Raw genomic sequence first — 16262 nt, forward strand, 5'->3', positions numbered from 1 at the left:
TAGAGAAACATACAACTTTAGAGGAGAATTGGGAGCATCATCGTCCAATAGAATGCTTGAGGATTGTCTCCCATGGACTCCATGAGTGGACCAGTTTTTTGTGGCCTGTTTCCCGTGAACTTTTCAATGTGCGCTGATTGCAGATAACGCCTGTCTGACAGGCAATGATTAACCCCTCGGGGGAGAAAGAGAGGGATAATTACAGATTGCTACTTGAGATTAAACAGGGAACCTCACATTTCTAAAAGAGACTAGAATTTGAAGGAGGCAGCTGGCGAGAGAAAGAACACTTAACTGTGAATTTTGTGAAATGTATCGAAAAGGGCAGAATGGTTTAATCGTTATGATTATGTCCAAAAAAACAGTTACTTCCAAAGAGGCAGGCAGCAGGCAGATGGTGTGTGTGTGTGTGTGTGTGTGTGTGTGTGTGTGTGTGTGTGTGTGTGTGTGTGTGTGTGTGTGTGTGTGTGTGTGTGTGTGTGTGTGTGTGTGTGACGGGATGTACTGAACAGCAGAACAGTGAACTACAGCTGGCAGTGGCACCGTACCACCTTTTGGCATGTTCGCGTGTCTGTGTGTGTGTGCAACTCAAGAGTCAGTGTAGAAAAAAAAAAACCTTCCATTACAATTTCAACATTATGAAATGAATGTAAAAATAACAGCTGTCAAGTCTACTACTCAAGAGACTAATTAAACTTATTGTCGCTGCTTAACGCTTTATCACACCATGGGATTGTGAGGGCTGAAGTGTGTAATCTATTCATCATGTTGTAGTATTGTCCTTATCACTTATCATCTTATCTGATTTTCCCCGTGTAGCAATAGGTTGGTAATCACGCTTGATACATACTTATCTTCTCATACACTATGCAGATTGTCAACACAGGGCTGAGGTTTGTTTATTCATTCATCCATTCAACCCTATCGTATTATTAGGCCACTTCAGTCTGTGCTGCTGTAGTTCGTCAAGCAGCCAATTTAGGCAGTAAGTTAAGGTTTTGAAAGAGCAGGTCAATTTGGAGTTTATTAAAGGTGAGGTTGAGTGGTGAATAACCAGATCACACACACACTGTGAACAAGGCAGGATGGAGAGGACACCATCATTAGCATCACAAAGCGTAGAGGTTCTCTAATAACATTTGCATGTCATTTCCTCCTGCTGGCATTTACACTATTTTAAAGAGGACCTATGATGCTTTTTGACTTGTATGACCTATAAACGTTGTTATGATGATTCATAGTCATGCTTAACCATACTAAATTATCAAATAATGACTTACATGCATTTCGACGTATTCCCTGCTGACCGTCTGGGGTGTCTGTGCCTAGCACTAAACACTATTCTAGCCAGTCGAGAAGTCACGTCTTCAAAGCGGTCTACCCTTTGTAACTTTGTGACGTCGCATGTAACTTTGTGAAGTCACCACGCGGATGTTTCCATGTATGGTAATGCTGTCACTTCCCTGTTCGCGTCTGCCTCGCGCCTGCCTCGCGCCCTTATAGGTCCATGCTCGCGCTTCCCGCCACTGAAAGTGTTCCGGAAGGAAGGTAACCAATCACAACGGAGTGGGGTTTGCAGGAGGGGGGGAGGGTAGCGGAGATGGCCGATGCACACACACTCAAGTGTTGACAGGACGTGCTGGATCGCCAAAATAAGAGAAAGAGCTTCCCGAAAATCTACATAGTTTTTTGTGATGTGATTCGTGTCAGGTTGCTCTATAGCAGTGTAAAACAAGAAATTAAGACCAGAAAAGTAGTATAATAGGTCCTCTTTAAGAACAAACGGAAACAGCATTTAAAAACTGTGGCGGTGACTGTTAGTAGACAATGACGAGAGAACAGAGTTAAACTTCACCACTGTCTTGAGGTCCTCACTGGTGTGTGTGTGTGTGTGTGTACTGTGTATATGTGTGTATAATCCCTGTCTGCTGCTGCTCAAACAATGGCACTGGTTAATCTCCAGATTGTGAGCCAATCCCAGTCACCCGACTCTCTCACACACACACACACACACACACACACACACACACACACACACACACACACACACACACACACACACACACACACACACACACACACACACACACACACACACACACACACACACACACACACACACACACACACACACACACACACACACACACACACACACACACACACACACACACACACACGATAGGATGGTTTATCCTGGGGGCAATTGGACTTGGAATGTTTGTGATGCAAAACCATACAGGAATAATGACAGCGTCTTTGGGTGTGTGGGTGCATGGTGTACAAAGAGACAATACTGAGCTATAAAAGTTGTTACAGTGTTTTAAATACATTATGGTGCTCTATCTTCGGTTGTAGTAGGCTAGGTCTGGGCAGGGCTAGTGTTCTAGTTAAGACCCTTGCTTAAACCAATCAGCTCTTTTTCCCCCTATCTCTTCACTGTTCATAAGAAATGTTCAATAATGTAACAATGTCAGTAGGAAGAGCATGAAGTAAAGAGAGGAAGAATGTAACTCTGAGAGGAGGACTTGCTAACAGCCCCTGAGGCTGATGGGTCATGCCTTCCTGCCACTGCTCTGCCAGAGAGTGGGCCACACATAGGTAAAGTAGTCATTATTGGGCTTTTTTAGGGCCTGGTTAATTGTAGGGCTGCAGAAAGAATACAATTAGCGTGGGCTCGGTGAACACACACATGCGCGCAGACACACACACACACACACACACACACACACACACACAAATGTGGAAAGTTATGTGAGCCATGCCAGGAATGTGGAGTGATGCGAGTTCATTGTCTCTCTCTCTCTTTCGTGCAAACACTCTCTCTCTTTCGCGCAAACACACACACACACACACACACACACTTGGATTGAAATGTACATCGAAATACATGATCACAAACACACAGACAAACACACACCCTGAAAAGTGTGTACTCACACACATGTGCATTGGGAACACATATAGTGCCGCATTCACTAACACATTCTAGTACACATTATAACTCACACGAGGAGACGAGCATGCCCATACGGACACACGACAGAAACGTACAAGTCACACAAATTACAGACACACTGAAAGAGATGAGTCCACACAAACACACATATAAAATCATGCAAAAAGGACACACAAACACATGTATAGGCCTACACACCTCTCTGCTCAATAAAACATTACTAGAGTGGAGTTACATAAACGGTGGAGAGAGAGAGAGAGAGAGAGAGAGAGAGAGAGAGAGAGAGATAGGAAGCTGCTGGCCTGGTTGTCCATGGCAACAGTGTTTTGGAGGCTGAACATCCTTTAGTGCAATAGGCTCTGCTGCAAAGCATGGTGGGATATCATGTTTTGCAGCACAGATAGTACACATGTTTTATAATACGGTTAAATATGTACAATAATACAGTCACATTAGGCTATAACATATATGACCATGTCTGATTGTAAACGCTCCGGCTGGTGCACATGGCCACTTGATTGTGCCTGGTGTCATCCCGGCCTTTAGATAAGGCCAACCTCTACAGCATGGCAAATGAAAACCTAATACGACTTGACAGCCAACTGATTGCATAAGAAAACCCTGATGTCAGCTGCATTTCACAGAGTTCTCTCTAACAAAGTGTGATCTCTGCTCTGGTCCCTTCAGTTCAAGGAACAACGCGCCGTTGCACCACCGCACACTTTCATTTCTCAAACTGAAACCGAACGCACATCTCAGGACTATAACTCTGCCACAAGACGACAACCAACTTCAATTCACTGTGCGTATGTGTGAGAGACAGTGTGTGTGTGTGTGTGTGTGTGTGTGTGTGCGTGTGTGTGTGTGTGTGTGTGTGTGTGTGTGTGTGTGTGTGTGTGTGTGTGTGTGTGTGTGTGTGTGTGTGTGTACATATTTGCAAGAACACGCTCTCAGCTCTAACGTTTTCCGCTGTATGCAGCATAATGTAGAGACAGATCAATACAAACGCTGCTATAAGGCCCACAGACATGGGGAGAGAGGGGGCTGAATGTCAGGGTAATTACTGTGTGCCTCTGGGGGTGGATCACTCTCAGAGCAGCAACAGCCTACATCTGAATGTGGGTCAATGCACACACACATAGACACACACGCACGCACACACACACACACACACACACACGCATATACACACACACACACACACACACTAGCGTCCAGTTGTTCCAGATGAGGGCCAGTGTGAGTAAATCCAGGTCAAACAGGAAGTGGAAAAGAGCCTAAAAGCATGGCGGGCACTTCACTGCACAAATGGATGAAAGGCAGTCTATATTATCGGTTATCATGGGCTGTTAGTATCTATCATCTCTGTATATGAACTATTATGATAGAATGATGGACAGCTGTAGGCTACTGTACACACACAATTATAATTCCTTACATTTTATCTTCAATCCCGGAGTCGGGATGGCAGTTTATCTAAAAAACGATTTCATTTCACATCTCATTGTTTCCAGGGTGACAGCAGGGTGGTGCGTTTGTGTGGTCTCGGATTTCATGTCCATCCACATGTGAAAAAACATAGCCATGTCCATCCCGTATAGAGTTCATTCATTTACAAGCAAGGCGAGTGCATTCACAAACCATCCATTTTCAGGTCATTTTAAAATCATGTAACAAAAAATAGTTCCAAAGGACAGCATTACAGCAAGATTAAGCCAAAGGATGCGTTCAAGTGTTCAATGCAGCGGGAGGAAATTACTTCAGAGTCACATCGTTCTTCCTTTCATGACCTCATAGAAAGAGCACAAACTAAATGGCACTACCATCAACCGTATTAATTTGTATGAAGGACAGTCTTGTCAAAATACAACTATTCCGTCATCTTTTGCTATGAAAAATATAACATTCCTGCTTTGAATGTGAAAGTATTTAGGAACTCATGTGACACATTTAAATGATTCAAAGTGTGACTGTAGGCCTATTGTTACAAATTGATTTTACAGTAGGTCAGTGACATTCCTGCATCGTTGGAGTTAACTGCTTGCACAGGCATCCCACCAATACAGAAGGAATGTTTGTAAATTCAATAGGCAGTAGGCTAACTAACGTAGGACTTTTCCATATCTTTTCAAAACATGTAGGCTACAATATGCTTTTTGTCGCCGGGGGGGTAACCTGCCTGCCAATACATTGCATAGGTTGTGTAAACGAACCAAAATATTTGCACCTGAAATACCCACGTAAGAGATTTCACGTTAAAAATGAGCACGAGGCGCGAACAAAAAAACAGTCATAACAGTAGGCTAGAGGTTTATAGCGGAAGGTAGCTTTGAAATATGAATTATAGCTAGAGTCAGGGGAAATTATTCTTCAGCTGCCCAGTTTCCTCTGTGTTGTCATTTCCACTGTTCAGTCTTCGTCCCAAGCAACCGGACGACACGTAACATGACGGTGTCCATTATCGGACAGAGCGTGCAGCTGTCCAAAGATGACATTTGTGTAAGAACGTACCTGCAAATGGTGAATTCCTTCGTATCAAAGGCGGCTCTTCAGGAGCAGCCAGGCCCGGGTGCTCTCCTCAGCGTTATCCGCCCACTGAAGTAGCCCCGAAACACGGCTCCGTCAGTGTTCGGTGACGGTTCCAGACGCTCCGACAAGAGAAGAAATATCCTCCGAATTAGACGGAGAGAAGGGATACGAGGGGTGTGAGAGCGGAAGGCTACAGACCGAACCCCCAAAAATGTCGTTAGTGTGGCGGTGAAAGCAGTTTAAAGAGGCTGGAGGAGGATCTGCCCCTGTCGACAAGAGACGGGAGGTGTAAGCAAGTTTATCAAGCGCCACGCAGTAGCCTAATAGGCAATAACAGGACTTCCTAAAGCCTTTCAAAATAAAACCATGCTCGGCCACCGTGTGTGATTTTCTATAACAACTTTCAAAATAAAAGTGAAAAATGTAAACCTAGCCTGGGCCATTATAATATAGCCTAATATAGGGCAATAGTTTTCGCCAATTTCAATACATTCAACCATTTTAAGTGTTTTGACATCGGCTATCTGATCATATGTTGATATTCAATTTTAGAAAACCAACTTGGTTACACATAGGCTAACTTGGTTCAGATAAACAAATCAATGTTTACCTTTATTAGAATACCATTTCTTTCTTGTAACGTATTCGTTTGTAACATTGCAACAATGTGGCTCTTCAGCAATCTAACACCGCAACAATGTTTCAAAATGCATTCTCCCTTTTAGGCATAATCAGTCTATTGAATAGCCATACATATAAAGGGTTATGTATAGACCTACATGCAATTAAGATAGTTAAACAATAACAACTAAACCAGTCATATTATTTTAGGATATTAAAAATAGGCTACTCCATGTTTGTTTAAGGCTTACTATTTTCTGTCATGGTAGTTGTATCCTTCCAAAAGATATTTTCAAATACTTCAGTTTAAAATAATCCTTGAAATTATAAAATGATGGTTTGCTTGCTTGTTTTTTTTTTACAACTAGTTGTGTAGGGTATGCGTATGCCTATTTAATTTCTCTTTTCCAGATGTAATTCATTTTCAAAAGGAATGAACATTTATGTAAATAGTCGTAAACTCTGTAACGAAAATAAACAGAAAAATGGGGACAATGTGCATAAATTGGACAAATAGCAGAACTATAAACTATTATGCCTCATTTATGGTCGGTTGGCGCCATCTGCTGGATAAAGGCTGCAGCGACTAGAATTATTGCAATCTGAACTTGAAAAATAGTCTTTATTTTTCCTGGAAAGGTTTAATACAAAGAGGATATTTCAAATGATTTTGATGTTTAAGGGGCCAGTTCACTTAAATGCCCCAAACTAATTTTATTACGCCTACATTCTGATCTTTAGTCATGCAGACATGATATCTAAATAAAAAACAGACTATGAAATGAAAGAACTTGAAGTTCATGTGGGGACTATTTCTTCAGCAGAAAGCAAATAAATTAGATCTTGTATGTAGGCCTATGTTTACCTGTGGTGCTGTAGGTAGACTCTAGACTACTTTTGTGATGATAGCCTACCTGTGCAGCTAGCCTATTATTTTCGATCATATGAATGCATTACAAAAGATAGGGTATTTCTTCATAACATATAGGCATAGGCTACTGAAAACATGTTGTACCGACCTGTATCGATATCCTACACTGTGATGACAGTGCATGCCATCATTGCCCTTTGCACCAGTCAGTCCCCTCTCACTAGTCACACTGGGACACAACCTTAACCGGAGAACATGTCTCGGGCTGCGGAAAGACTCAAGCTGCTGATCAATCATCTTGATCGATCACCCGCTGCGATTGTATCCTTTTAATCAGCTGTACTTGGCTAATATCAATTTAATTTCAATGTCTTGCAAAAACCGGGGGCTCCAAGAGTCGCTGGCCGACGGCTGCACACCAAGCGGCGGACAGCAGTGGTGGGCTAGACCGGGGTCCCGCTATGGAGCGCAGGCCTTTGGGGATAGGAGGAGAAATACGTGAATATTTTCAGCTATAAAATGGTTGCTGAATGCTTTATAAAGGTTTAATGACTTAGCTTCTTGAACTCGTAGAAACAACAGTAACAGCGACACCGTTTTGTTAAACTGAGGCTGTCGCTGCCATTGTTGTTACTTTACTGTAACATGTTGGAGACAGTTAGCCTAAATGTTGAATGCTATGGTTGAATGTCGAGCAAGAGTTTTCCATCACTGTAAATGTATTTGAAACATGTAGCCAAAGGGAAGGGTCTGAAAGTGTGTTTTATACAGTTTTTGTTATCTATTTGACGGTGACCCTACTTTACAATAACAGCTAGTTAGCCTATTGGTCAAATGAAAGCCTGTTCCTGTAGCCTACGTATTTTATCTTAAATTAATAAGTTAAATGACCAAATTTAAGGCTTTTCTATTTTATTTTTTATTTATTAATGTATTTGCCTACTTCTCATTCTGTGTTAACGTGCTTTCAGTCGTTTCTGCTGTCTATTTTTCCTGACCGACTATCTCCAGAGAGCTTCGCCAGCTTCTGCCCAAGCCTTCACCCACAGTCCCCCACAGAGGCTGAGGTGGGTAGGGTCACACATCTGTAGCTTTGATTGATACTTTAATGCTAGCAGCACTGCCTTTGTCAGCCTCTACAGATGTTATAGGTTGCAGTGTGTTCCTATCCACAATTATGCAATGCCTGTTTATCATTCACCTTTGGCACAGTTTCCCCACTGCTGCCTTCCATTATGTCACCCAATGTCCCTCTTTTTCTGCTCTCTATTTGTTTATCTGTGTACTAGCAGTGCATTCAGATTCATTTATTCAGTAAAACAAGCCTTTTTAAAGCTACTTTAGAGGAAGTGTATGCCTTGTGTTAAAAAGCTGCTTTTTTTTTACCCAGCAAGCAACTGGAATTTACTGTATTATCCAACACGACTTGAATGCCACATTCACATGCACACTGTCTGTCAATCCTTTCCAGTGTATTGTAGCTTTACATTCCTCTTAACATTATGGTGATGCTGTTGTGTGATGTCATCTTTTTCATAATTCGATAGGTACACTTTAGATACCGACCTGCTGACCCCAGAACAGCGCCTCTCCTATGAGCAAGATGGCTTCATCCTCATCAGGAATCTGGTGTCTGAAGAGGACATCGACAGGTTCAGGTGACTATCAAAATAAATCTGAGCTCTGTAATGACAAGAAGAAATCTTTTTTTCTCACAGTGTAGAAGCGTAAAAAAACATCACATTAACACCTCTATGGTAAAACGTGCTTTGATAAACTAATTTTAGAAATTTAAATGATATGTATTCTTGAATCCGAATTACGTATTAAATGTAACAATATACAACTTTTTAATTTACCTTTTTAATATACTTCCTGCACATGTAGGACTATTGTGCGTACTGAATGTGACCTGTGTCTTGTTCTTCTGTGTGTGTGTGTGTGTGTGTGTGTGTGTGTGTGTTCTTCAGGAAGGAGTTTGAGCGTATCTCTCGACAGGAGGTGAATGTTCCTGGTCTGGTGGTGATGAAGGACGTGGCCATAGTGAAGTCAGAGTTTGTCGCGGATCAGAGAGCCATTTCCAAACTCCAGGACTTCCAGGAGGATCCCGAACTGTTCCGCTACTGCAGCTTACCACAGGTATACATACAACACACTTTTATCTCTGGATTTATTTTAAAACCTGTTTCATTTAAAGGCTCAAAGTTTTCATTATTTCTACCTGGATATCATTGTCAAATTATTTTTGTATTGATACACAAGGTGTTTAAGCCACTTTGGTGAGACTTTGGCGCCCCCAGTGGTAGTATCAAGAACCACACAGATTTGACTTGGGGGACACTGATGAATAGGCTGGAAGCAGATAGACTAAACCAGGGGTGTCCAAACTTTTTTCACTGAGGGCCACATACAGAAAAATCTACGAAGGGCCGGGCCACTTTGCAAAAATAACACATTTATCAGGACATGTAGCTGCTCTGATGTTTAGTTTCATAGTGTCTTCGTAAATTGTAATCCTTCTTCACGGCAACACTTTGCTTGTACATTAAAAAGATACATCCCCCCTCTTGTTAAATGCCATTAATACACCCAGTGTTTTCTGCTTTTACGTCTAATGTCCAGCTTGGTGAAAATAGTAGCCAGCCGAGATCCCGCCCCTCCAAGGAGGGTCCAGGGGTATGCCCCCCCGGGAGATTTTTTTAAGTTTTTAAAGTGAAATGCATGAATCTGGTGCACTTTGAGAGGGAAATTAAGAGGCTAAAGCTGAAAAATTTTGTATGAAAAAAAATGTAAACACTGTGTCAGATGAATTAGAAGCTATTGGAGAAGGACATGGATTTTCCATAATAATATTAATTTAAATTAAAATATTATGCAGGGTCCTCTGGGATGGCCTTGGTGCTCTTTTTCTTTTATGGGACATATTTCTCTGTAATATAATGAGTGCATTTAGATTATTTAAAAATTAAAAGGGCCATATTACATTATATTTTTAAAATGTGCCAAGGGCCAATCAATCAGTTTTGACACCCCTGCACAAGTGGGTTAACTAAGAAATGCAAAAAAAAAAAAAAAATTTTCAAAGGGCCATATTGCATTATAAAATCGGCCGCGGGCCAATAAAAAGCGGGCCGCGGGCCAACTGCGGCCCTGGACTAAACGTATGTTTTTTTTTTGGTAACACTTTACAATAAGGGTACATTAATGAACAGTTAGTTAATGCTTAATTTATGTTTAGTAAGCATTAACTAAGCATGTATTAACAGTTAAGTAATGCTTTGTAAACTCTTATTAAGCCTTAATTAAGCATTTACTAACAGTTAATTAATGTACCCTTATTGTTTAAGTGTTACCGTTTTTTATTTATTCAAGCAGGATGTGGCATTTATTTCACATGCTTAAAACGTATGCCAGCAGAATAATTTTTTCTGCTTTTGGAAAGCAAACCATTTAAACCTGGACACTTTCTCTGTCAGATTCTGGAGTACGTGGAGTGTTTCACTGGACCCAACATCATGGCCATGCACACGATGCTGATCAACAAACCTCCCGATGCAGGTACGGAGCGGAACAATACTATTCACTATAAACTGCTTTTTCCATTTGCCTGGAGAACCTACGGAACTAGAGAACCCTGCACTGTAAACAATTGCTGTACATTTACAGCAGGATTTCAACAGCATTTACCTGTTATTTATAAAAACAGCATTTAACTGTTAAAATAAAAGGCAGTCTGTTAAATTACAGTCCTTTGCTGTTATTTTACGGAACGGTAATGTTTTTCAAAAATACTGAACTTTCCTGTTAATTTACCATCAAACTTGGAAGAGACAACTTGACATGAGCTGCCTGCACATGTGAAGCTTATACAGTTTTCTTCATTAATCCTCATCCATCCACATCTTAACTAATAAGTGTTGTTTACTGTATATCCTCTGGTTAAGTTTACTTAAAGTTGAGTTATATCTACTTGGAAATGGAAATTGCAGTTAACGTAATTCAACCAACTTAGTCTTACTTAACTGAAGAGTTGTGTTTACTCAGTAGAATTAAGGAAACGGATTGCCTTAGATAAATCAAGTAAGCACAACAAAGTGTATTGTAGAGACGCCCTCTTTCCCACAATGACTTGCACTGGACTAAACGTTTGTTATGTTGCTATTTGCACCCTCAGTAAAGGGGATGTTTCATTCCATTACCTCACTATGCATTTTGTTTAAATAAAACATCTGTGTGAACTAACTGTTATTTTTAGTTATAACAAATGGTTTGTGTAAATCTTAAACAAGATCCCTAGTTCAACCCAGGAGACAATTTACAATAGAAATGAATCATTCCATTGAACTTAATATATTGTGACAAGTGTCTTGAAGTAACAAACAGAAGCTGCTCTCTGTGTTTAGCATTTGAACAAATAGGGGACATAGTAAATTTACATATGGAATGAAACACATCTGCCCAATGAAATATAACATCCCCTTCGCTCACGGTGCAAACAACATAACAAACATTTAGTCCAGGTTCATCCCTTTTTTCATTAACAGTATAATCCTGTCAATTTTAGTGACAGTCAAATAATGTTAATTTAACAGTAAGAAAATGGCAACCCTGCTGCCAGTTGATTACTGTTTTTACTGAAAAAACAGGTTCATATAGTTTTCTTCATTAACAGCATAATCCTGTCAATTTTATTGACAGTCATATAATGTTAATTTAACAGTAAGAAAATGGCAACCCTGCTGCCAGTTGATTAATGTTTTTTTACAGGGAAATTTCTTACAGTGTGGAACCTCAATATGGGAACGTTTGTATTAAATGCAATCCATTTTACCCTTAATTCTTGTCGCATGTTATCCAAATATGAACCCAACCGTCATCTGTTCAAACTTAAAGGTCCCCTTTGGAATATTGGAATTAAAAAACGAGTTGCACATTGGAGTTATTGTTTTCACTCAATAGAGCGACTAGACAACCAGTTCAGATAAATAGGAATGCACCAACAGAGACAGTGAGGAGGAACACTGTACACTAGCCAATATGGATGTGAACAATCTAGGATTCAAAATATTGGAAAAAAAAAATCGCTTTAAACATGGCTATGAGGAAGAAAATGCACTCGATACACTTTGCATACCTCAAGGATGATCACAATGCATGTATGGGTTGGTTAAATATTGAGAGGAAATTAGTTAGCACTGTAAGGACGACCCCACTGGTTTTAAACATATCATTTACACAAATCAAGAACAAACGCCTGACAAAGACATTCCCCTAAATGGAGAAAAAATAAGAGAAAAACAACAGAGAATTTATAGGTCCGTTTTTGTTGCATTTTTATGTAAAGCGTCTTTGAGCGTCTAGAAAAAGCGCAAAAGAAATCCTATACATTATTATTATTATTATGAATTGTTTCTTGGGCGTTCTGGTATGTTTCTTATGCCTCTTGTCTTTGCAGGTAAGAAGACGTCTCGTCACCCGATGCATCAGGATCTGCATTACTTCCCGTTCCGCCCGTCCGACAGCATCGTGTGCTCCTGGACGGCCATGGAGAGAGTCAACAGGCAGAACGGCTGTCTGGTGGTGCTGCCGGGGACACACACAGGCACACTGCAGGAGCACGACTACCCAGAGTGGGAGGTATAAACGCTATACAGGGAATCATTAACGCATGGATAGCTCAGTAGGTAACACCACTGACTGTCTACCTCCAGTCCTAAGTCGCTTTGGATAAAAGCGTCTGCTGAGTAACGTGTCATGTAATAATGTAATGTAATCCTACAAGGAAGCACTATAACACATGCTAGGAGGGCTACATACAATACGCTGTCTGCTGTGTGTCCTAAGGGCGGCGTAAACAAGATGTACCACGGAGTGCGCGGCTACGACCCGCAGTTACCCAGGGTGCACCTGGAGATGGAGAAAGGCGACACCGTCTTCTTCCACCCGCTGCTGATCCACGGCTCAGGCATGAACCAGACGCAGGGCTTCCGCAAGGTACTACGCTACCCACAATCCACCAGCATTTACTTTAAGGTGGAGTCAGCGATTTTTGGAGAATGTTTTGATGTCGAAATCAGTAAATATCTCCTCACGATCCGCTACCTGTACGTATGGTGTGTTTGTTGTAAAACATATGGTGTTAATACACAGTCTAGGCTCTGTAAACTGGTATGTAAACAATGTGGGCCACCGTAGCTAGCGACCTATACATTTACAGAGCCTAGACTTGAGTATTAACACTGGATTTTTTTCAGCACGCACACACAATACGGACAATTAGCAAGTTGTGATGAGGGATTCACTGATATCATGTCATAAAGTGATTTTGACAAGAAGCTTTCTCCAGAATGGCTGATTCCACCTTTAAACGAAGCCGCTCTGCACTGCATCAACTCTCAGGATTTTTTATGCTCTTATGAGATACAAAAACAATAGAAAACAAATGTATATATATGTGTGTGTGTGTGTGTGTGTTTCGTAGGCCATCTCCTGCCACTATGCCAGCGCTGACTGCTATTACATTGATGTGAGGGGAACCACTCAGGAGAACATAGAGAAAGAGGTGAAGGGGATCGTAGCCAGGCGGTACGGAGAGGGCAACACCATCACCTTTGAGGTCAGACATTTTACATCCACATGACCTTCATCTTGTTTAAAGCATTTCCCTGTTACAGATACCAACACAATGTGACGTACAAGACACAGTTCAAATACAGCTTTTGATTTGAACTGTCTTTTGATATCACGTTTTCTAGGCATTTTATAGTGTTTAAGCACAATCCTGCATGACTTAAGTCGGGATAAAACGTGTGTCCCAATTGGCTCTGGGACATGATGCAGTTGTACACTTAACATGTTGAAAAGGAGTATACATTATTCAGTTTTTTTAAGAATATGTTTATTCATTTTCATTTTTATATATAAAATAACTGCAAAAACCAAACACCTGACAGCAATCATAGCAACAGACTAACAAAAAAAAAGAAAAGAAAGAAAAAAGCATAAAAATAACATTGTATATGAAATACATACAAATGAATTTAAAGAAAATAAAAAACTTAAATTATACAGACAAAATACAAATGACATTACCAAATTTCTCCTACAGGATAGCTGGGCTCTCCGGGGACGTCTGGTGAAGGGAGAGAGGACATCTCTGTAAAGGGGGGCCAAACCACTGAGCTGAAAGGAGAACAGATTAATACACTGTGACTGGTTGAGAAGCATCAGGGCATGTTCACACCGGCACATAAGGCTTCTTTTAGTGGCTCTGTAAAGTACTTATATGGAGAAAAAAAATCTATATAGGCTATATCTATTCTTTTATTAATTTCATCCATAATTTGTAATGTAGGAAGTCATTCTTACATGAGAGTTTGTGCTTGTTGTCAATTTAAACGTGATCTAGTCATAACGTTTTGGTAAAGAACATAAAGTTGCCAGTTGTCTCCTAAGCAACTACTACACAGCCCTTAGGAGAGTGCCTGACATTCAGGAGAACTTATGCTATTTTAGTTTGACAGCACTTTACAGGACACAATGCAGTTAAAATCGCACTTAAATTCAATGGGAAGAAACTGTGTTAACGCAATCGTAGGACTTCTATTAAAAAGGGATATTAATCTCACACATTGAGGAGTGTAAAAAAATATGAATTTGCACGTCGATTGAGAAAAGAACAAATGTTTGTGTGACCCAGAGAAAAAGAGAGGTAGAGCGAGGTTGAGAGAGAGAGAGAGAGAGAGAAAAATGAAAGCAATGTCCAGGCAGAAATGTGTTAATACAATCAGTGTTGGTTGTTGCTCTTGTTAATAATCACTAACAGTGGCCTTGACCGTATACTGCCTTTATAATGTGATTTCATAACAGTAAAATGATAAGTGAATGAATGAATGGAATATTGCTGTGACAAATGTAGAGTTTTAATAACATTATTAATAAAAAAATTAATGAAACAAAACGCAATAAAGCACATCATTAGTTTCTCAGTATTTGTATGCCGACTTTGCACTCCATACTTGTACCACACACACACACACACACACACACACACACAAAAAAAAGTTGCTCAACACTAAATGACACTTGAGGAAAAGTCACATGTTGGTCTAAAAAGGATTTGTCGTTTTTTCAGATGGAATGATGGCTGTCTGGTGCTGCCGGCCCCCACCCCCCCAACACACACACACACACACACACACACACACACACCAAGTGATCCATGCACACTCTTTGTTCAAACACAGATGGAAGCTCTCAGCCTCGAGTTGTATTCAGAAATTCAGGGAATTCATTCACATTTAGGAGAGCTGAAGTGTTGGAGACTTAAGTTGCATGTGATAAAAAAAAGTTGCACACACAATATATACACATATCTACACACACACACACACACACACACACACACACATTTGCACATTCACATAAATGTACAAATGCACACACAGCACATACCTCCTCACACCTAAGTCTAACTGCCGGCCCACTTACTGTTAAATGTTTCCCAGACTCCAGATCTGTTGCTGCGTCTCTCAAGCGTCTCTGCCCACTTTCCTTTTGGAGGAACCTGAAACACATTCTCACGTCTCACAACGTCACACATAGTCAAGGGGGGAAAAAATCCATGGCCACTCGCGTGCCTCGCGCCTCTCGATTTAAGCCAAGCGCCTCGCATATGCAGTCTAATCACCCGCAGCATGACGCAGTATTAACCATGTCAGGAGTGCAAAGAGACAGAGAGGGATTCTGGGAAATCAGACGTACCTGGAATGATAATGAATGGGTTCAGCACAGCATCAGGGTGGTATCACCTGCACACACACACACACACACACACACACACACACACACACACACACACACACTATGCCTGCCAGGGAAACATGCGTCATAGAGAAGGTAACAATGCACAATAGAGCATGTCATAAAAGGCACCAAATAACAGAGCACAGCAGGTATGTTGGTAACACTTTACAATAAGGGTACATTAATTAATGGTTAGTTAATGCTTAATAAGGTTTAACTAACCATTAGTTAACTGTTAACTACGGTGTCTAGTAAGCATTTACTAATGGTATTAATGTTAACTAAGGTATTAATTACTACATTATGTACTGTTTATAAATATCCTATATTAACCTTAGTTAACCAATTAATTAAGCTTGAACCAACAGTTGATTAATATAATAATAAGCATTAATTAACTGTTAACAAATGTCATTTTTGTAACATTACTTAAGCATAATTAACCTTTTATTAATGTTCTTTGTGACCCTTATTGTA

General features: G+C 40.5%; 2 protein-coding genes across 2 annotated transcripts in view; one reads left to right on the forward strand and one right to left on the reverse strand.

The window, feature by feature from the left end:
• The window catches only part of cdk17 (cyclin dependent kinase 17), a 45333-nt gene extending 39638 nt beyond the window's left edge, over positions 1–5695 (reverse strand). Inside the window, exon 1 of the mRNA XM_080051385.1 lies at positions 5471–5695. The gene's annotated coding sequence lies outside the window, so the exon portion shown is untranslated. The remainder of the gene's footprint in view (positions 1–5470) is intronic.
• A 1487-nt stretch (positions 5696–7182) lies between these two features.
• Positions 7183–14929, forward strand: phyh (phytanoyl-CoA 2-hydroxylase). Its single transcript, XM_080051365.1, has 9 exons — positions 7183–7301; positions 7992–8047; positions 8528–8638; positions 8951–9119; positions 10457–10538; positions 12436–12617; positions 12825–12974; positions 13462–13596; positions 14089–14929. Exons 1-9 carry the CDS (start codon positions 7236–7238, stop codon positions 14140–14142), a joined length of 1005 nt encoding a protein of 334 aa, XP_079907491.1. The 5' UTR covers positions 7183–7235; the 3' UTR covers positions 14143–14929.
• The last annotated feature ends 1333 nt before the right edge of the window (positions 14930–16262 follow it).

This window comes from Ammodytes marinus, assembly GCF_949987685.1.
Source record: "Ammodytes marinus genome assembly, chromosome: 22".
Taxonomy (NCBI): Eukaryota; Metazoa; Chordata; class Actinopteri; order Uranoscopiformes; family Ammodytidae; genus Ammodytes; species Ammodytes marinus.

What these genes read in the sequence shown, in the direction of transcription:
- phyh (XM_080051365.1), top strand. Translation starts at nt 7,236, where the DNA reads ATGTCTCGGGCTGCGGAAAGACTCAAGCTGCTGATCAATCATCTTGAT. An exon ending in AGTCCCCCACAGAGGCTGAG is followed by an intron (nt 8,048 to 8,527) that starts GTGGGTAGGGTC and finishes ATAATTCGATAG; the next exon opens with GTACACTTTAGATACCGACC. An exon ending in AGACGCAGGGCTTCCGCAAG is followed by an intron (nt 12,975 to 13,461) that starts GTACTACGCTAC and finishes TGTGTTTCGTAG; the next exon opens with GCCATCTCCTGCCACTATGC.